The sequence below is a fragment of the Megalobrama amblycephala genome, linkage group LG15 (genome assembly GCF_018812025.1).
Source record: "Megalobrama amblycephala isolate DHTTF-2021 linkage group LG15, ASM1881202v1, whole genome shotgun sequence".
Taxonomy (NCBI): domain Eukaryota; kingdom Metazoa; phylum Chordata; class Actinopteri; order Cypriniformes; family Xenocyprididae; genus Megalobrama; species Megalobrama amblycephala.
The window spans coordinates 15,268,122-15,290,238 of record NC_063058.1 but is presented as its reverse complement, the minus strand read 5'-3'; the positions used below and the strand labels follow the sequence as shown (position 1 = coordinate 15,290,238).

The 22,117-nt window shown below is 36.2% G+C and overlaps 1 protein-coding gene across 4 annotated transcripts in view; it reads left to right on the top strand.

The window, feature by feature from the left end:
- The window catches only part of LOC125247835 (cytosolic carboxypeptidase 4), a 241,369-nt gene that overhangs the window by 165,129 nt on the left and 54,123 nt on the right, over window positions 1-22,117 (top strand). For all 4 annotated transcript variants that reach the window (XM_048159342.1, XM_048159343.1, XM_048159344.1 and 1 more), the window contains 3 exons: window positions 13,701-13,830; window positions 15,951-16,082; window positions 18,179-18,355. In XM_048159342.1, the coding sequence (XP_048015299.1) occupies window positions 13,701-13,830; window positions 15,951-16,082; window positions 18,179-18,355 (439 nt within the window). The remainder of the gene's footprint in view (window positions 1-13,700; window positions 13,831-15,950; window positions 16,083-18,178; window positions 18,356-22,117) is intronic.

Here is a 22,117-nt window from a genome sequence, read left to right as displayed (position 1 = left end):
TGACAACACTACCTCACAGCCTCGTTTTCATTCATGTCAAATTAAATATGGTGTCTATCCTGATGGATTTTTAGTCAGAGTCGTGTTTCCAAAGTGCCATAATCCAATTCCTGATTATTTGAACTCAAAAGCGGTTTTCTGCTGCCATGGTGATATTTTTCTTCTATGCATTATGAATATAATTGAATATTTTATCATACTCTGGCATCTTACACAATATATGAAATTATAATACCGAGCATGTGTAATGAAGATTTCAGTCCTCATTACAAAGGGAATATGAAAGGACCGTTTGATTTTACTTTTTTTCCTCCAAGTTCATCATGAATATTTGAATTCACAAGCGAGCGAGTCGATCGAGCTTCAACGACTCTTTGTATTTGCTTCATTTTCTATAATTGCCACGTCAAACAAAAGGGAGATATTAAACAAGCTGCTATGATTCCATTTCCCCCGGGAGAATGTGTGTGCCCTGCAGGCATTAATAAGCAAAACATGAATATTCAAGACAAGGCCGCTTCTGATCACCCTAATGCAATCTGCACTGGTGATAATGCCACACTGCCCAGTCGTGCACAACAAAAAGGCGTTTTTATCAAATCCAAAACTAGAAATGCTCATTATAAATGGAGAAATACCACCAGTACCATTCTCACGCTCAATGCTTGCAATTAAACACCATTCTTTAGGAATAACATTGAGATACTTAGAGATACTATTGTGGCGCCCAATGCGGGGACATCCCAGCGGTGACAAATCCGTGTATGTTAGCCGTAGCCAAGGAGAGCGTTACTTTCATTTCACATTTCTTAAAGAGGTCCCTTTTACTGTATGTTAATGGATATTAACAGGGTTTGGCAATGCACATGATTGAGGAATGTGTAGGCAGGGCGTTCAGACCTGAATGACGCTTCTATTCCGGTATAGGAGCAGGGGGCGTCTGGAAGTGGCAAGCGGCTGGTTTGTGTTGGCCTGTCACTGATGCTGATTACCTCGCGCTTTAGAAGTGCCACACACAAGCTAATATGTATGAAGTGTTCTGGAAGAGTACGTAGGAAGCTTGAAGGTCATTTTTGACAGCTGAATTATACGCGACTACAATAGGATTCATGCTACCTACTTCCATTTGTGTTGAAATGCAGATTGAATTCAGCATGGATGGATATTTTAGGCTGTTCAAATCACCATTAACCGTTTCGGTTGATGAAACTTGTCAGCGGTTCTCAACTGGTGGGTTGGAAACGGAAGAACAATGGTAAATGCAATTAAAGGGATAGTTCACCCAAAAATGACATTTCTGTCATTTATTCACCCTCAAGTCGTTTCAAACCTGTATGACTTATGCAGAATGCAAAATAAAGTAATAAGCCCCAAGAAGCCATGGTTTACAATTAATTTATTACAGCTAAGGGGCATTATTGTTAGCTAAACCCTCTTAGCTGTTATAAATTCACTGTAAACCATGGCTTTACAGGGCTTATTGATTTTATAAAACTTTCATGAAGTACAATCACTAAAAGCCTTCCTTCCACTGAAAAAACTAGTCCCTAAACAGCAAAATAAGCTACATTATTATGCCATTAGATGGTGGGAAAGACTGTCTTTATAAGTGAGTCAGTCAGTAGCGAAGACTTTTACATTGAAAGTACCGAAAATGTCTTTTGTGTTCCACTAAAGAAATAAAGTCATACAAATTTGGAATGATATGTGTTTGAGTAAATGACCATTTTCATTTTGGGTTGAACTACCCCAATAAAAATGCATGTAGGTATATTTTCATGCATAGTTTGGATAGCATAATAATTAGGCTCTTACATTTTTAAGTGGGAGGAGAAAGTGCTTCCTGTCTCTTTTGCTGCTGATATCAAAGGTTGTGCATTCAATCAGACATGGAATTCATGGTATTTTGGTGCAAATTCTTCAGATGTCAACATGGACAGATTGCTTAACATGAAAGTAAAAGAAAATATGGCACATTTAGTAATCAAATCAATCATTTTTCCTCTTCAGAATGTTAAACATTTTACTTATTGTTGAGCCTATGCAGGTAATATTAATTGATATGAATGTTTGATTTTAAAGCCATTATTTTTTCTTTTGTATGATAAATCATTTTGGCTTTGTGGCCATTTGATGTTCGATGTAAAATGTGGTAGACAAAAGTCATTTTAAATTCATCGGTTATGAAGGACGTTGAACTCAGTGCTTGAGGAATTGCTTGATTGGCTATCTTAACAGCAAAGCCGATTTTAATAAAATAGAGTCTCTGTTGTAGCTGTCATTTATGCTCGTGTCCTACATCTGCTCCCCTGTCTCATTTGTCCTGTGGGAACACGTCAGTCATGTAGCAAGCTCCGCACTGGAACGATAGTTCCTCCTGAGTTTTGAATGGGAATGAGGGACTAAAGAGGCATGTGTTGTATTGGAAATTATATTTAACTCAGAAGCAAAGAAGGGACAGTCACTACTAACAAGAAGAAAAGCATCTCATTTTCATTTCTCAAGGTTAACGGAAAGTAAAGGTAAAGGAATGTGTCGTGGCTGTTTGAGGAATCTAATTTGTAGAGCCAAGGTAATTCGGCACAGATATGTCATTGCAAAAAGAACAGATATTTGACACATTTTCTGGAAGTTAACCAAAAATGGCTGTTTTCTTGTTTTATTTACAGTCGCTCAAGTTGTTTCAGCATCATAAAGGACTTATTGAAGGGCTATAGTTCTTGTTTAGTGTGCAAGGGGATGCAGGTTCAAATCCATATTTATTTTATTTAAATACATTATCATATTTGAAGAGTACAATTAAAATATAATTTATATATTAACTTGTTTACACGTATTATAGAAATATTAATTCTATTAGTTATATATCAAAGGGGGCCTATTATGCCCCATTTTACAAGATTTAATTTAAGTCTCAAGTGTCCCCAGAATGTGTTTGCGAAGATTCAGCTTAAAATGCCTGACAGATCATTTATTATACCATGTTGTAAATAACCATTTTTGAGTGCTAGCAAAAACATGCTGTTTTCACGCATATGTTTCTAAATGCAAATGAGCTGCTGCTCCCCACCCCCTTTCCAGAATAGCGCTTCAGCCTCCATTCATTTTAGCTCCTGCACACATCTGAAGCACACGCACAGAAAGCTGGCAGTCTCTTCAGTGTTAAATTAACTTCTCTTTCACGTTTTATCGTGTTTAAACTGTCAAATATACACAAGGTTATGTCAAAAACACACAAAGTTCATATAAACACAATCTGTTATGTCTGTGAATAGCAGGGACAGAAATTGCATGTATATATTAGATCTGTGGCGCATTCCCTTCAAAAATAAAACTAATCCACTGTGTCTTTCAGTCTTCAACTGAAAACTGTTTTGTTCACTCTTACATCCAACAACAAAACAACTCAATTGCTTACCCGAAATTCTTGTCGCTACAGCTGCTCTGGCGTCGAGACAATGGCAGACTGTGTACAATTCGCTCAGGGTGGAAACTTTGCTAATACGGCAGAGTCTGTCAGCAGTCATGGGCGGAGCCTAGACAATGGCAGACTGTGTACAATTCGCTCAGGGCGGAAACTTTGCTAATACGGCAGAGTCTGTCAGCAGTCATGGGCGGAGCCTAGACAATGGCAGACTGTGTACAATTCGCTCAGGGCGGAAACTTTGCTAATACGGCAGAGTCTGTCAGCAGTCATGGGCGGAGCCTAAACAATGGCAGACTGTGTACAATTCGCTCAGGGCGGAAACTTTGCTAATACGGCAGAGTCTGTCAGCAGTCATGGGCGGAGCCTGTGCAATGTGATGTCTCATTGCCCACAAAATGAAAACGGCTTATTCTGTGACAGGTTTTATGGGGATTAAACCAAAAAAGGAGTGGGTGGATCTTTACCATTATAGGGTAGTTGTGTACACTCAAAAAAATAACTCTTTGAACGAACATAAAAAAATCATGGAAAGGATTTCCACATGATTAAGTTGCTTTATTTCAGCATTATGCAATTCTTTTATTCCAATTTAATGTACTTACGTTGGGTCAACTTAATTTATTAAGGTTGATTCAACTTATTTACTATGGTTGGGCACAGCTTGACAAAACAACTGACTAAGGAAGAATCTATGTAAAATAGTTATGTCCAAATTACTCAATTCAATCATGGACAGTGGTTCCACATGATTGAGACAAGTAAAATCCAATAGAATCAACCATGTTAAATTAACTAGAATCAATTGTGTTCATTTAAAAAGCAATAAATAAATAAATAATAAATTGTTTTCATATACATTGATTTTTACAATTAATTCTTCTTATTTCATTTTGTGATTTATATAACTTTTGTGATGTTCTGTGTTAGAAATCTAGAGGTGATACTGGATTCATCCTAAATTGCCTTAACCAAAAACATTGGTGGCAATGGTTTTACAATCAACATAGGTTTACAATGGTTTTGGGAAATGCAACCCAGAGCACTACCACAGTGATTACTTTCTTATTAAAGTAATTTGAAAGTTTGTTAGTAGAAAGTTTAAAAGTAGCACAAGTGCAACAATTCACCACAATGGTAACCCTAAAACTATTAATTAACAGAAACTTTTAAATACCAACATAATAGAACAGTAAACATTAAAAAGTCTTTCCATTTTCTCATCTTCCTAAAAACTGCTTAAAATAACACTTTATTTCAACATTTACTCTCCTAGTTCAGCCCCTTTGCAAAGCATGATGGGAAGTGAAAATCCTGTTTGATTGAGTCCTGGTTGGGTTTACTTGATTGAAACATGTTATTTCAATATGAAAACATCAACTTAAGTCAAAGAGTAATCGTTTCAAGTCAATTTAACATGAATCAATCACATTTAAACCAGAAACCTGATACAATGGTGTTGAATCAAAATAAATTGTTTAAATAAAGTGAACAGCATCAAAAATCTTTTTTTTTGTTTGTTTTTTTTGTTTTTTTTGAGTGTACATACACTGCGACAGACATTTATGTTCAAAAGTGAATTTTGCATAATAGGCTGTTTTAACTGAAAGCAACTTGCACTAACATATCTTAGGAGAGAAAAGGTAACGTAAGAGTAAAGTAACACATTACTTTCCATAAAAAGTAACTAACGCAATTAGTTACTTTTTTAGGGAGGATCACAATATTGTAATTTTTCCAAAAAAATTAAGTTGAAAAATCTGAGGGTGCATGATGCTTCTGTCAAACTTGAATACATTATGTAAACAGAATGCTTTCTTTATGAAGACAGTTGTTTGCAGATTTCACAGGCTTTACTTGCTTTATTAAAGCACACAAATCCTCTGCGACCTTGAGCGGCGAGATCCATTTTTTGTTCATTTCTTTCATAATGTGTTGTGATGAGAACTCAAGGTTTAGCTAATGCCTCCCTCTTCTCTCTGCTGTCCCTGTTGTGTTGCTTATGAAAGATAGTGCCCCATTTTCTTTTCCACTGATTTTCTGTGGCAGAGTCAGAGTCAATCAGCAGCACTACACGCTATTCATTGGGGTGACAGATTGTTCCCTATTCTTGAAATGATTCAAAGCATCACACTGGAAATCATTAATTAGATTTTCTTTAAAAGAAGGTTTGCTGTCTTTTCACAGCCATTAAGTAGAGATTGTAACACTTCTATTTTTGAAATCAGCACAGGGAAACGTGACCAGTTCCCAGAGGGACAGACAGTAAAGCTAGCAGAACAACTGAAATCAAGAGGGGGAAAAAAAATTCTAAATATATATAAATACACACACTTTGACAAGGGTTTGGCAAATAATGTTAATTAGGTTGCTAGGTAATTAGGTTACCTAGCTAGGTCAATTAGGTTGCATTCATTGACACCTAACCAGATTAATATTCTTGAACAGAACCATCACTATGTTCTGACGTCACAAGCAGCTCGCCACCATCTCCTCTCTTCAAAACTTGTTTTGGCGCTTCTGTCCTGCCACCTATGGGGCTGTTTACACCTGGTCACTTCATGCGTTTTCTCTGATCGTGAAAAGACCAGGTCTAAATGTCCTCGAAATGCATTTGAGACAGATTTAAATCCGATCGCTCAAACCACTTCAGGAGGTCGTCTGAGATGCATTCCAGTCAAAACTGAACAAGTCTAAATGCATCTTGTTTTAGAAACCACATATGTAAATTTTACTCCTCAAAAATACTGCTTCACGCATTGCCGCAGCTGAGCAGCTGAGTATCTCTTCAGCAAGCCGACGTGCAAACTGCCACAAATGAAACTGCTGAAAGTAGTGAGACTAAATGATCTTGGCAGTGCTGTTGACGCACTCTCTCCTGATGATCAATAAAATGCAGCTTATATTTGTTGCTTTCGGTGACGTGAACACCATTAAATCTGCATATAGCGTGGGAATTGAAGATCGGATTTATATCCGTTTTGCGGAGACACATTTATGTGGCCAAGTGTAAATGGAACCAGTTTGATAAATCAGATCAGTTATCCGATCAGTAAAAACGCATGAAGTGACCAGGTGTAAACAGGCCCTATAAGTCACTGTTGAACATTAGTTGTAATAAACAAATCCTAAACACACTAAACCTCAAGATAACACCTATCATTTAATGATTCATCATTCTCTCTTCCTGTAGTTTCATAGTTGAATGGAACGCCATTATGAACATGATAATCCTTGCAGCCTCTCTTCAAAGTTATATTGTACCATAACAGTCACGTCTCACTATATTCACTTCCCTTATGCACTTCACGCTTGCTTTCCCCTCTTCCTCAACCGATAAGAGTAATTACTGTATTATGCAGTTTAAAAGTTTACAGAATAATGGCCTATGTGCACAAAGTCAGAATTTTGACATGATTTTAAAACAATACACTGTATGATTAATGCGTCTATGAATTCCTTCACAATGTGGCTGATTGGATGTATAAAAAACATTCAGAGAATGACAAATATTTGTAAATAATTTTATATTTTTTTGTTCACTGATTCATTCTGTGACTTGACCAAAGTTTTATATAGATTTGATTTCACTGATTTATTTTGTAACTTGACTATTTTTATTTTATTTCCCAAAGATTCATTCAGATTTGTTCACTGATTCCTTTTTTAACTTGACTCTTTTGATTCCTTTCACCAAACATTCATTCAGATTTGCTTACTGATTTGTTTTGTAACTTGACTCTTTTGATTCCATTCACCTAAGACTCATTCAAATTTGTTCTATTATTTGTTTTGTAATGTGACTCTTTTAATTCAGTTAATCTGAGATTCATTCTGATTTGTTCAATGATTCACTATAAAGATTTTTTTGTAATTTGTATGTTTACTGATTCTATAGGTTAAAGTAGCTGGTGACCAGTAAACACCTATTTTTCATGGAAGAAAAAAAAAACGCACTTTAAAAGGCTCCTGTAAACAAATCAGTTCTCTGAAAAGATCCAAAAAACACTGAGTTGTTTGAACACAAAGCACCACTATTGTTGAGAATTATGGGACTTTATATCAACAGACCTTTATAGACAGACTGAAGAGGAAACTGTCAAAACTGGCCTGCAGGTTTCTCTTCATGAATCAAACAATTGCCAACAGCACGATCCATTATTGATGGCTGAAATACAAATAACACTACACTTTCAGCTTGAAGGTGAACCAACAAACACCCATTCCCTTGATGAGTCAGAGGAGACGTGTGGGAGAAAGGCTTTACATCATCAGATCTGGGCTCACAGAGTCGGCTGGTTTTTCTCTGACCTCAACCTCTATCATCCATGCCATCAGCACAGTACAAACAAAAGTGAAAATGAATTTTCACTTTCCAATATCCGTTAATGGCAGTTCCTTACGTCCCACCAAACAGCACACACTCTAGCTACCTACTTGTCCTCCTCACTTTTGTTGTACTCTGCAGTGACAAGTGCACTTATTGTTTCTGTATATATATATATATATATATATATATTACGAGCTACAGGCAAAACAAGTCAAAAATGTCGATTTTGTTCGAATTTGAGGTTTTTACAAAAATCAGTTCATTAAGCCCTCATCTAATGATCCAGAAGCTTCAAATAGCATCTAAACATCTAAAAGTATCTTTCTTCTTTGTTTTCTGAGAGGATACTTTTACTTTGTCCATGAAAAATTTTGTTTTTCTCTGCTCGCTTCACCACTCGCGCTTTCCCTCAGCAACTTCCTCATTATTCCAAGTTTGGTATCATTTTAAAGCACAGCATTCCAACTTTGTGAATATTCTTAGCAAATTTTAGAGTCTGAACCAATTAAATGTGATTTTCAAACTCATGCTGATATAAACAAATCGATCTTACTCACGCTGACTGACAGATCCAAAGCGCTCGCACAAAGACGCCTCAGACAGCACGTGATATACATAATATATGTGTAATATTTCATATATATATATATTCCTATAGATGATGAGGTGTGTGCCAAATTAGGTGTTAATAACAGGGATTTTAAGGTATGGTTGCTAGGTGATTTTGTTTTGGAACCTTCAGAAAACCTTCAGGAAACTTGGCTTGGCTGATCTATCGACTTCAAACAAATCATACATCATTTTGAAGGGTTTTTTTTTTTTTTTAAAGGTGCCATCGAACGTTTTTTTACAAGATGTAATATAAGTCTAAGGTGTCCCCTGAATGTGTCTGTGAAGTTGCAGCTCAAAATACCCCATAGATTTTTTTTTATTAAGTTTTTTAACTGCCTATTTTGAGGCATAATTAGAAATGCGCCAATTCAGGCTGCGGCCCCTTTAAATCGCGCACTCCGCCCCCTCCCGAGCTCTCGACTCTTATCACTGCATAAACAAAGTTCACACAGCTAATATAACCCTCAAAATGGATCTTTACAAAGTGTTCGTCATGCAGCATGTCTAATTGCGTAAGTATGGTATTTATTTGGATGTTTACATTTGATTCTGAATGAGTTTGATGGTGCTCCGTGGCTAACGGCTAATGCTACACTGTTGGAGAGATTTATAAAGAATGAAGTTGTTTATGAATTATACAGACTGCAAGTGTTTAAAAATGAAAATAGCGACGGCTCTTGTCTCCGTGAATACAGTAAGAAACGATGGTAACTTTAACCACATTTAACAGTACATTAGCAACATGCTAACGAAACATTTAGAAAGACAATTTATAAATATCACTAAAAATATCATGTTATCATGGATCATGTCAGTTATTATTGCTCCATCTGCCATTTTTTGCTATTGTCCTTGCTTACTTACCTAGTCTGATGATTCAGCTGTGCACATCCAGACTTTAATACTTGTGTAATGCCTCGATCATGGGCTGGCATATGCAAATATTGGGGGCGTACACCCAGACTGTTACGTAACAGTCGGTGTTATGTTGAGATTCATCTGTTTTCCGGAGGTCTTTTAAACAAATCAGATTTACACAAGAAGGAGGAAACAATGGAGTTTGAGACTCACTGTATGTCATTTCCATGTACTGAACTCTTGTTATTCAACTATGCCGAGGTAAATTCAAATTTCAATTCACCTTTAATAGAGATTGTGAAAATAACATTCTCATTTTTGGAAATTTGCTCATTGCGGGTCACATATATGTGCTAGATTACCTAGTAAAAGGCTCTGTACTGTGTACATTCTTAGGGCACCATCAACCAATCAGTGTTGCCATGAAGTGATTGACTTAAAACATTCATATTATCCTTTTTTCAGGAAACGGTCCATTCACAATACTGACAATCTTTCATATCTTTTCCTTTTACTTCTCGCTCGACTTAACGTCACTGATTGTGCCCATCTCCAGCTGATGGAGATTTGAGTAGAAAACGAGGATATAACCTCATTAGCCGAGGCGACGAAAAGCTATTGAGACTGATCCAACTGATCTATCTGTAACCATGAGAGTAAATTGAACTGTCCTGCTTCAGTAAGTTGATCAGGAAGTGTGTGTGTGTGTGTGCAGTATAATAGTGTGTATGAGTTCAAAGGGTTAGTGTCGGCTGAGAGGAGGCGACTTTCACTTTACGGTCATCCAAAGATGGAGGGGGGGGGATAAACATATTATTGTATGTTCATTTACATAAATTACTTGTATAAATAAGTCAGATATTAATTTTTATTTATATATTTAATTTTTTATGGAGAAGACACATTAACATATATTATATTTACAAACAGAGCACTTTAGGTGGGAAGTGCTGCACAACAACAATACAATTTAAGTAACTCCAGGATTGCTTATCGATTTCTGCGATTATTGTTGCATCAGGTGGTACGAGCAATCGTTTTTGTGTCCTTTCCTAATGGTTACCAAATCAATCATAAGCAAATTGTACAAGATCTATATCGCACTGCATAATACTTAGCAGTTACACTGAAGACCCATAAAATAGATTGGTATAGGATGGATGTGACTGGAAGAGTGAGATGGGGCTTTGATAATCCCCCCCCCCCCCCTCTCTTATTTATCTGTGTTGTAGCTAAACTGAGCGTGAACTGTAACTCATCTCTGGATGAAGTGATGTATCTGGTCAACAGAGCACTACAGCTACAGCACTTCCTCTCTGAAGTGATACGTTGATTCCTCTCATTGTCAGCCACTTCATATCCTTATAAATAGTTAATGTGAACAAATGTATGAGATGCAGTTTTCTCTTCAAAAACTCCCACTGTTCTGTCATTTCTTATCTCAGTGAGCATCAAATGCTTTTCTATTTTTCAGCGGGTGATTATAAAGGGGGAGTGACTTGCCTTAATGGCTTCATTATAACTTTTTGGATCATAAACTGTATAAACGATGATTGTATTATAATCCGTATACACTTGAACAACAGTATTCTTAATTAAAGTCTTAACTAGCTCTCGCCCGCTGTGAAATAAATGTTTCTAGAGCAGTTAGCATTTGCATGCTGATGCGTGATGTGTTTGCTTTTGACAATGAGTCAGGAGGCATTTGATTGGATGTTTTTGATGTTGGCGGAATCAAATGGCCCGTGGGTATTTAGTTTTTGAGGTCGAGTTGAGTCAAGTATTTATTGAGATTTTGAGGTGGGCGAAGACCAAATGATAATTGGGCATTCAGTTTTTGAGGTGGGTGGAGTAAAATGTCCATTGGGTGTTTTGTTTTGATGTGGGTGGAGTCAAATTACCATTAAGTATATTGTTTTTGAGTTGGAGTCAAATGCCTGTACTACATGGGTTAGTTACTATTTGATGAGCACTTTGGACACCAAGATTGCCTAAAGTTAAGTCAAATGTTCATTAGACATTTGGTTTTTGAGATGGGTGGAGTCAAATGCCCATTGAGTGTTCTATTTTGAGGTGGGTGGAGTCAAAATTATCATTGAGTGTTTGGTTTTTGAGCTTGGATGTAGTCAAATGGTCATTAGATATTCTGTGTTTGAGGTGGGTGGAGTCAAATGCCCATTGGGTGCTCTGTTTTGAGGTGGGCAGAGTCCAAATTATCACTGAGTGTTTGGTTTTTGAGCTTGGATGGAGTCAAATGGTTATTAGATATTCTGTGTTTGAGATGGATGGAGTCAAATGCCCATTGAGTGTTCAATTTTGAGGTGGGTGGAGTCAAAATTATCATTGAGTGTTTGGTTTTTGAGCTTGGATGTAGTCAAATGGTCATTAGATATTCTGTGTTTGAGGTGGGTGGAGTCAAATGCCCATTGAGTGTTCTATTTCGAGGTAGGTGGAGTCAAAATTATCATTGAGTGTTTGGTTTTTGAGATTGGATGTAGTCAAATGGTCATTAGATATTCTGTGTTTGAAGTGGGTGGAGTCAAATGCCCATTGGGTGCTCCGTTTGGGTGCTCCGTCAAATGCCCATTGGGTGCTCCGTTCTGAAGTGGGTGGAGTCAAAATTATCATTGAGTGTTTAGTTTTTGAGCTTGGATGGAGTCAAATGTTCATTAGATATTCTGTGTTTGAGGTGGGTGTAGTCAAATACCCAATGAATGTTCTATTTTGAGGTAGGTGGAGTCAAAATGATAATTGAATGTTGTGTTTTTGCGGTTTGGTGGAGTCAGTGGCTATTAGACTTTCACTTTATGTGTTAATTGGTATTGGATGATGTAATTTTTTTAGTTCTCTTAAATTTTTTACCCGGAACTATTGTGTTTGAATTATATTTGGCCTTTGAGACCAGGGTTGCTTTGGGCTACTGCAGAATGTGTCATGCACTGAAGTTCAATGGGTGAAATATTGAGAAGTAGACATTTTAAAAGCAGGACGTGTTAGAGGAGCTGTCAGTTTTTGGAGAACCATAAAAGGGGACAAAATACTGTTCCACCTCTTAGTTGTCATCAGACACAAGAGCAGTGTTCATAAATTATTCCTGTCAAGAGCAAAATGGTGCCTCTAAAAAAAGAGAGGAAAAACATGGTCATTGATGTTGTTAGTTGCAAAAGCCTCAGTTAGGTTCATCAAATATTTACGATCTAAATATCAGGCAATTAATACATAATGACACAATGAGTTGGAAATCCAAGTCAGAAATCGTCTAGTGTAAACATGGCTTGAACAGACAGATGGGTAATGTTGATCTAACTCTCAAGACATCTCAGCTGACAACCAGTGTTTCTGTTTTTTTATTTTCTTTTTTTCTTATTTCCCCTATGTAGGTTCACTTTAAACTATAGACAGCTGTGGGGAGGAACAATTTTCCGTTTCCGCTTTGCTGCCCCATGGGGTACATTGGAAACTGTCCGGAACAATCGTGTTTTTTCACCTACAAAATACAGTAATTTCCTCGTCTCCAGACCCCTCGAATATGGCATTTTTGTTTACTATGAAAGTCTCTGAAGATTGTGGCTTTTTGCTCATACTTCTTCAGCAGCAAGCCACAGCTTTTCTGAGAGACTTTTAAAAGTGGGCTGTATTTATAGTCATGCGATTCAGTTTTTCAGTTAATTTCTAATGCTTCTAACAGCGTCTTAGTTTAATCATCGATATCCTTAGAAAAAGTCTGGTTGAGCAAACTGTTCAGAGGCAAAAAAGACTTCCATCTTTTGTTTGTGTGCAGCCATTTTCGATTGTCTGTGAAAACAACTATAGCATTTGATGAAAAGCCAGAATTTTTTGTTGCATAGTATTTGTTTTCAGGTGGCGATTGTGTTTTACTAAAATATTACAGGCTTTAGCTCATTTTAGATCAAGAAAGACACAGAGAAATCATTAAACGGGGCACCTGTGATCAGAGAGCAGCAGTCTCTCTCAGCCATTTCAAACGCGGCCTATCAATCTGTTAATGTTTGAACATTGTGTCTTATAATTGGCTTTCAGGAACTGAATGTGGGGGAGTCTATAGTTGGCAAGTTGCCTCCAAATGCCAGTAGGATTTTGTCTGGAGATAAAGCTCAGCTGCTGTTCGCTCTCTAATCAACAGACTGGTTGCGTGGTGCGCTAGATACCTCTGTTCACCGGCGACCTTTCAGTAACCTGTAAAGGAAGACGCTGATATGGAAACGTCACAATTCCGCTGGTTTTAACATTCACACAGGTACACGGACAAGCACAGAGGCAGACAGATTCGTTATCTTGTCTTGAAACAGACAGGTATGCTGAATCAGATATTGGATCGCAAATTCAGATGGTTTTTGATGTTACTTTGATCCCTGGAATTGCGTTAAAGAGCTCATGAAATCCAAACTGGTCTTTTAGTTAGTTTAAAGTTGGCTTTCTGTTCTTTGTAATCTCTCTTCTTTTCATTTATTTCAGTAATCGCTGTTCTCTCACTGCTGAGGATCTCAACAGACAGTGGCTGAAACCGGACCCTAATTTAAGCCCCACAATTTACCACACCAAAGGCTTCCTCTATTACCTCAACAGCATAGGCAGGACTCCACTGGTAAGTTTCCATTAAATCTCGCTGCACTGTAACTGACCTATTGAATCCTAAAGTTCCATGAGGGGCTCGCTGGAAATTGCTCCATGATCTCTGAGCTTTCTGCTTCTAAATGCAGGTCATGGGCGACCAAATCCATAAATGCGTGTTGGGTACAACCGATTTGGATATTAGACCATACAGAATGACGAATGAGGCCTGTGTGGATCTTAGCACTTCAGTGTTGATCAGATCAGAAAACAACTGCTATTTGCAATGACTAATTTGATGAAATTGATTAAAAGAACCATATTACAAGGGATGAAATCATGTCAGAAAGACTGACTTAAATGTGCGACTTATTAAGATTAATAGTAGATGTATTAGCACTGTTCCTCACAAAGATTTTGTTTTCGATTTAGTTACTAAATGATTCATTTGCCTCAGCTTGCTGATGAATTGAAACTAGGGCTGTCCAATTATTTAATTCAATGTCAAGACAATGGACAGAGGTATATTTCTAGATTTCTCGAATTGCATAAATGAATTAGTGTTTTTTAATCAAATTAGTTGCGTAAAGGATTCAGTGACTCACTCATACAGACAGTCACTTGTTTCGTTCCTGGATGAATGAATGTTTTTGAATGAATCACTTGAGTAAAGGATTCAGTGACACACTCATGAAGACAATAGTTGAAATAAATGATTAAACGGCTTATAAAGACAGTCCCTTTTTCCCAATTAGCATACTATCTGTCCTATATAGCATACTATCTGTCCTATATATATTTAATTTTAACAATCCATTACATAATTTCAGGTATATAGTATGCAAATTGGGACACATTGAGTAACTTGTTTTGTTCCTGAATAAATCAGCATTTTGAACAAATCCGTTGTGTGAATGATTCAGTGACTCACTTATAAAAACAGTCACTTTTTTCGTTACAGAATGAATGTTTCAAATGAATCACATGATTAAACGATTCAATGACTCACTCATAAAGATTCATTTGGTTTGTTTCTGAACGAATTTGCATTTTGAGTGAATCAAATTATTCAATAATACACTCATAAAGACAGTTTTTGAATGTCTTACTACCGCTGCCACCTACAGCCATAACTATTTATCTTGCAGAAAGAGTCACAGAGTTTCAGATGACCTCTAGCTCGTGTCTCCAAAAAAAATTAAGAGCTTTTTTTATTTTTAGTCAGGTCTATTCATAGAGTCTTGTCCGGTGCCTTTGAGCTTCTTCTGATGCTTTTAAGGCACTGAAGAATAACATCTATCTTTACCTCCGTCCCTTTCCACCCTCTGTCCTTTGTCAAAAGAGGTTTCTCAAGAAATGGAGTAATGGACCCATTGACCCATCTATGCAAGTCAGGGGGGAAAAAACAAAAGCAATAGAAGTAGGTTCACCAACACTTTTGAGAGAACACGCTATGGTCAACAAACATTCTAGTACAAACCAAACTGATGCTTGCCAAAAAAATAAGGTCTGGAACTGATGGAACTTCTAGCTTAAAATAAATTATACAATTATGTGAATTAAAATGATTCAGAAATTACCATTGGTTGGCCTGTAATTGAGTGGTACTGACCTGTTGCGAAGAACATTAGCGAATACTTTGACACAATTAGCCAGATTTACATATCAATTATGCCACAGTTCATAATTGATCACAGTAATAATTTTGCAGCGTACCTGGTCAAAGGAACGTCGTCATTTCTCTAAAACGGAAAAAATGTGACTTGTACAGTTAATGAATGAGGATGGAGTCCTCTAGTTGAGCCTTTACAAAAAGTTGACATGCATCGCTATGCACTGTCTCCAATTAGCAGCCACACTGTCAAGAGACAAAATTTGAATTAGAGTCAAAACTCAATGCATTGTCTAGCGTTTTATTCCCCACATCTTATGCATGTGTGTCGTGTCACAAGATTAATTATGTTTCGCTCTGCCTAAAGTTAATGCTGTGTCGCTGTCGTGTCAGGAAAGCTAAAAAAGACGCTTTGTTTCCACCTGACGTTTGACCTCCTTGTCTTTGCCTGTTATTCACACACACAGACGCACAAATACAACACAATCTTGCCATTTCACTCTATGTCGTTTGAAAAACTGCTGTGTTATCACATCCCACAGGTGTTTTGTGATTACCACGGTCACTCCAGGAAGAAGAATGTGTTTCTGTACGGCTGCAGTATGAAGGAAACCCTGTGGCAGTCTGGATCTCCCATTAACACGGTCTCCCTGAAAGAAGACCCGGGATACAGGGTACGCTGAGTGCCTGTAACAAAGAAATTCATACATGAGATCTCTTTAATATATATATAAAAAAAATACATATATATATATATACAGTACAGTATGTACAGTACAGTCCAAAAATTTGGAACCACTAAGATTTTTAATGTTTTTAAAAGAAGTTTCGTCTGCTCACCAAGGCTACGTTTATTTAATTAAAAATACAGTAAAAAACAGTAATATTGTGAAATATTATTACAATTTAAAATAACTGTGTACTATTTAAATATATTTGACAAAGTAATTTATTCCTGTGATGCAAAGCTGAATTTTCAGCATCGTTACTCCAGTCTTCAGTGTCACATGATCCTTCAGAAATCATTCTAATATGCTGATCTGCTGCTCAAGAAACATTTATGATTATTTTCAATGTTGAAAACAGTTGTGTACTTTTTTTTTTTTCAGGATTCCTTGATGAATAGAAAGTTCAAAAGAACAGCATTTATCTGAAATACAAAGCTTCTGTAGCATTATACACTACCGTTCAAAAGTTTGGGGTCAGTAAGAATTTTTATTTTTATTTTTTTGAAAAGAAATGAAAGAAATGAATACTTTTATTCAGCAAGGATGCATTAAATCAATCAAAAGTGGCAGTAAAGACATTTATAATGTTACAAAAGATTAGATTTCAGATAAACACTGTTCTTTTGAACTTTCTATTCATCAAATAATCCTGAAAAAAAATATTGTACACAAATATTTTGTACAATTGTACACATTAAATGTTTCTTGAGCAGCAGATCAGCATATTAGAATGATTTCTGAAGGATCATGTGACACTGAAGACTGGAGTAATGATGCTGAAAATTCAGCTTTGCATCACAGGAATAAATTACTTTGTGAAATATATTCAAATAGAAAACAGTTATTTTAAATTGTAATAATATTTCACAATATTACTGTTTTTTACTGTATTTTTAATTAAATAAATGTAGCCTTGGTGAGCAGATGAAATTTCTTTTAAAAACATTAAAAATCTTAGTGGTTCCAAACTTTTGGACTGTACTATATATATATATATATATATATATATATATATATATATATATATATATATATATATATATATTTTATTTTTATTTTTTTTTTTATATATATATATATGTATATATATATATATATATATATATATATATATATATATATATATATATATATATATATATATATATATATAAAATATATATTAATATGAATTTTTGTTTTTGTCCCCTTTTTTATGGTGTCGCATGTCATTGAGCTTGTCTCTGCCCACAGTAAAATCTCATTGGCCCCAAATCCCAATCCACATAGGTGGATATTAAACGTAATATGCGCCAATCCGATTGGCTGTGATTGCGTCACATCGCTCAGCAGACCTAAGAAACAGACCCAAGTCTAAATAATGTCTCAAACTGTGCTCAGATTTGCCAAGATACCAGTCTCCAATTAAAAATTTGATATTTTTAATATGATCTTGATCATTTCTTATTAAATTCTCCTGAAATTATCAAATATATTCAAAAGTTTGGGGTCAGTAATATTTGTAATGCTTTTGAAAGAAGTCTCTAATGCTCATGAGTTTATTTGATCATATATATATAGTAGAGCAGTAATATTGTGAAATATTTAGATATGTCTGTTTTACAGCTTCCTTGTAAATAATTTTTGGTCTTACAGGACCAAAAATGCATTATGTATTTTATCATTTTTATTGTGAGATTTTTTTTTTTTTTTTTTGTCTGACTTATTGTTTTCTGATTGGCATGGTTGTTTCCATCCTTCATGAAACTTTTTTATTTGTGAGCCAGCGTGTGAAGTTTAGTGCTCAAGGAAGCTTCTCCTCAACATAAGGCTGTGACGAATTGAGTTAAAGGACTGTTTAAAGGCATATGTAAATTTGTGGAATCTGAAATGTGAAAAATATTGCGTCGCTAGCTGCTGTCTGTCTGATGTCTGCCATCTATGCAAAGAAGTCTCTTAAACTAAATATACACAAACTAGAACTAAAAACAGTGGAATAAAAATGCAAATACAATGAAATGCATGATTCTTTTTCAAACCGTATACATTGTTTGTATTGACAGACCATCGCAAAAACTCTGGACAGAATCGCACCTGCGTTCTCCTTCAACAGCTGCAACTATCTAGTGGAGAAGTCTCGGGCGTCCACAGCGCGGGTGGTCGTTTGGAGGGAGATCGGTGTTCTCCGAAGCTACACCATGGAAAGCACTTACAACGGCTGTAATCAGGGCATCTACAAGGTTAGCCATTTTAGATGAATGGATCAGTCAAGTACACAGTTTAGTGAATGAACTATTTTACTTTCCTGTACTTTGTAGTGTTGATCAGTGTTGGGAAAAATTACTTTTAAAAGTAATGCATTATAATATTGCATTACTCCCTAAAAAAGTAGCTAATTGCTTTACTTAGTTACTTTTTATGAAAAGCAATGTGTTACATTACTTTTGCATTGCTTTTTCTCACCTGGGCTGAATCTGTTTTGTGCAAGTGAGATGAGTAAATGCATGTTCACATTTAGTCTAGAACTACAATAACCATCATGTTTGCACAGCGCACACAACGCCTCGGCACTTTATTTCTCTCAATGTGGGGACAGGAGAGCTGTCAGTCAATAAATATGAAAACCATAGACTGTAAAAAAAGATGGACGCCGCAACGCCGCTTCCTTCCATTGTATTGAACTGAAGCCAAAATGGGCTGATGAATGGGCGCTGACACGTTACGCAATACGTCAAAAAAAAAAAAGTTTGGAGCCTGGACATGCGCAGAAGGAATCGTCAGTGGAGCCCGGAGGCGGAGCCGCGGTATCAAACTTCCGCCCAGACGACTGCGTCATCATTCATGTATTTTAAATAGACTATAAAAATTATACACAATTTAAAATTCTACCTATAAAATAATAGGCTATTCTGTTTCTAGAGCAATGATATTTTTGAAACAGCAAATTCAGTAGATAAAATCAATATAATATGCCACTAGAAACAACTCTAAATCGTCAGAAACGGTCCTGCCATTTTAAATCAAGTTCAACTAACGTTACAGGAGATCGATTGCTGTAATTAGAGTAGGCTATCATTAGTTTTGTCCTGCTAATTATTATTTTATACCCATAAAATAATAAGTAACTGCCAGATAACGATCACCTGCTTTTTCCCGACATGGTTAACATTAGGTGTGTTATCTTAACTAATAACATTTATTAATTAGCTTATAACGCCCACATTTAATGTTACAGAAAAAAAGTTCAGTGATCCATCAGATCCTGTTGGTCGGTTAGTACAGTTTACTGCTAAACAACTCATTTTGTTGGTGTTAAATAACAAAGAAATCGAAAATTAACAGTTAGTTATATATCTTCAATCTCCCCTCGAAGCTCCGACAGTCCTCAGACAAGCTGTCAATCAACTTCGAATCATGACGACACGCCCCGTTTTTATAGCATCAAATTGCTAGCTAAAATCTAAATCATCACAAAAACGAACAATTGAATATATATCAGCGTGATAACAACTACCTTAAATGACCAAAACCATCTTTCAGAAAGTTTTATTTGAAGCAGAATTTATTTTTAAGTTTTCACTTAAGTCTCATTCGACTGCATTGAGAGGGCGGGGTTTATGACCTGTACTGCATCCAGCCACCAGGGGGCGATCAAAGAGCCCGCAGCTTCACTTTTCAGGACGTATGAGACACACCCGATGAAACAAAGTAACTTGTTACTTATTTGAAAAAGTAACTTAGATATTTTGTTGTGAATTTAAAAAGTAATGCGTTACTTTACTAGTTACTTGGAAAAAAGTAATCTGATTACATAACTCAAGTTACTTGTAATGCGTTACCCCCAACACTGGTTTTGATAAACGTCAGAGCGTTCACTAAACAGTTGCACCACAAAAATTACTCACCCTCTAAAACTCAAGTTGTAGAGGGTGAGTAAATGATGACAGAATTTTCATTTTATGTGGTTGAAACATACCACACTGCATTTTTAAGCAGATTAGCTGCAAGCACCTAGTTTAAATCTGACCTTCTTTTCATCCCTTGGCATTCTCCATCTGGCCTTCCCACATCCTCCCTCTTCTCTAATGATGCTGTCTGAGGGACCATCCCTCGTTTTCCCAGGTATTCATTATTTACTCATCCTCTCCCCATCTACAAGTTTAATAATCATTCATTAACCTGCTTATTTAGCCACTTGCGGTTTTCAGATTATAGCCTAGATACCTGCGTATTAACTTCCCTGAGGATTAACTTTCAGAAGTTTTTTCACTTTTACTTTATGCAGAGTTTTTGCTTGGTTTGGTACCAGATACAGTATAAGAAGCAGATGGAACAAATATGCATTGTGATTGTATTGCTAATTTGATATTTGTTAATAAGAAATAATCTTGAAAAACTGTACAAGTGTATAAGAAGTTGCTAGAAAATATAAAGGAAATTCTACATGGGGATGTTACCCAAGATGGCCACCAAGTGAACTGGCTTGCCTTAAAAGGACTTGGTTTGGTATTCAGCAAGCTTAGCAAACAGTCATGTTGTACAGGCCAAACTTAGCGATACTGGCAGATGGTATTTAGTCAAAGTGGAGTGATTCTAACGCGGTGACATTTGAGAACGTTCTGGGAGGTCTGGCAGCCCTTTAATAAAGGACAGGGTGCCGAATTACTCTTGACCATGGACTGCACCTTGCAAAGGTTCTGCAAGTAAGAAAAATGTTTTCAGAAAGTGCTAATGGTTGAGGAATAATGTCTGATAGGGGAATGTCAGCTCTTGAGGGAGACGTTTTATTAAGTTTAAGTCATTATTCCCAGTCAAAATGGGACTTGTAGCTCAAATAAAACAGAGACAGGATCTGTGCCAGCTAACAGGTGGGCAGGTTGAGAACAGCCCTGTTCTTTCTCAGTAAGACAGGATTGACTAACAAGACCTTAGAGTTATCCATCCATAATTGTTCACCATCCAATTTGTGTTATTTTTCTCAATCTACTGGTTTTTTTCTTATGTGTCAGGGTTAGATCTTCTCTGGCAATCTGCCTAAAAGTTCAGATTCTTCTCTTGACTGTTGATGTTTAGTTTGTACTGTTCAATGAAGCTGCCAGCCGAGCACCAGTCAGGGGTCTGTTTCTCAGACTAGGATTCTGATGTACTTCTTGTCTTGTTGTTGTGCATCTGGGACTTGCATGTCTCTCACTGTGCTGGTTAGATCCTCTTTGCTTTCTTCTTTCAAGACAGTAGTGTGTGGAACAGCCTTAGTCTCTCAAAAGAATAACAAACTGTTTCTAGAAAAATCTGTTAATGTGAAATAATGTTTATGTACTTCAGCTAAACTAAAAAAGATACTGAATTGATGTTTCCATACTTCAGTAATATGTTTATATATTCGTATATTTATTAATATATAATAAAAAAAATATACACACAATATATATAGACATGAACTGCTCCGAGACACAAAGGTCGAGGATCCAAACACAGTATTTATTGAAAGGGTAATCCACAATCGAACTTCAAAACACAGGCAAAAAATCCAAACATATACCAGGGCAGGAACTCAGGCAGACAGGGTAAATTCAGAAAACAAGCAACAGGGTCAAAACCAGGGAACAGATAATCAAAGGAGTGCTCACAAATGCAATAGTGACACATTTAAGACTTCGCAAAGACTGAGTTAACCAGGTTTATATAGACAGAGTTAACGAGGGTAAATGAGAAACAGCTGAAACTAATCAGGGATAATGAGCAAAGGATTCTGGGATATGTAGTTTATGGTGGAGTGACAGTGTTCTGGGGAGAAGTGCACTCTAATGGATATCCCTGGCACTCCAGTTAGTGATAATTTAATTTTTATATAATGTAATTGGATTTTACAAAAATTAAATATAAATTAAAAAAATCTCATTTTATAAACAGATTTCAAATTTATTTATTTTTTAAATAATTCATTTTTTATATTTATTATTATTTTATAATTAATCATTTATATATTTGGGTCATTGAAAAAT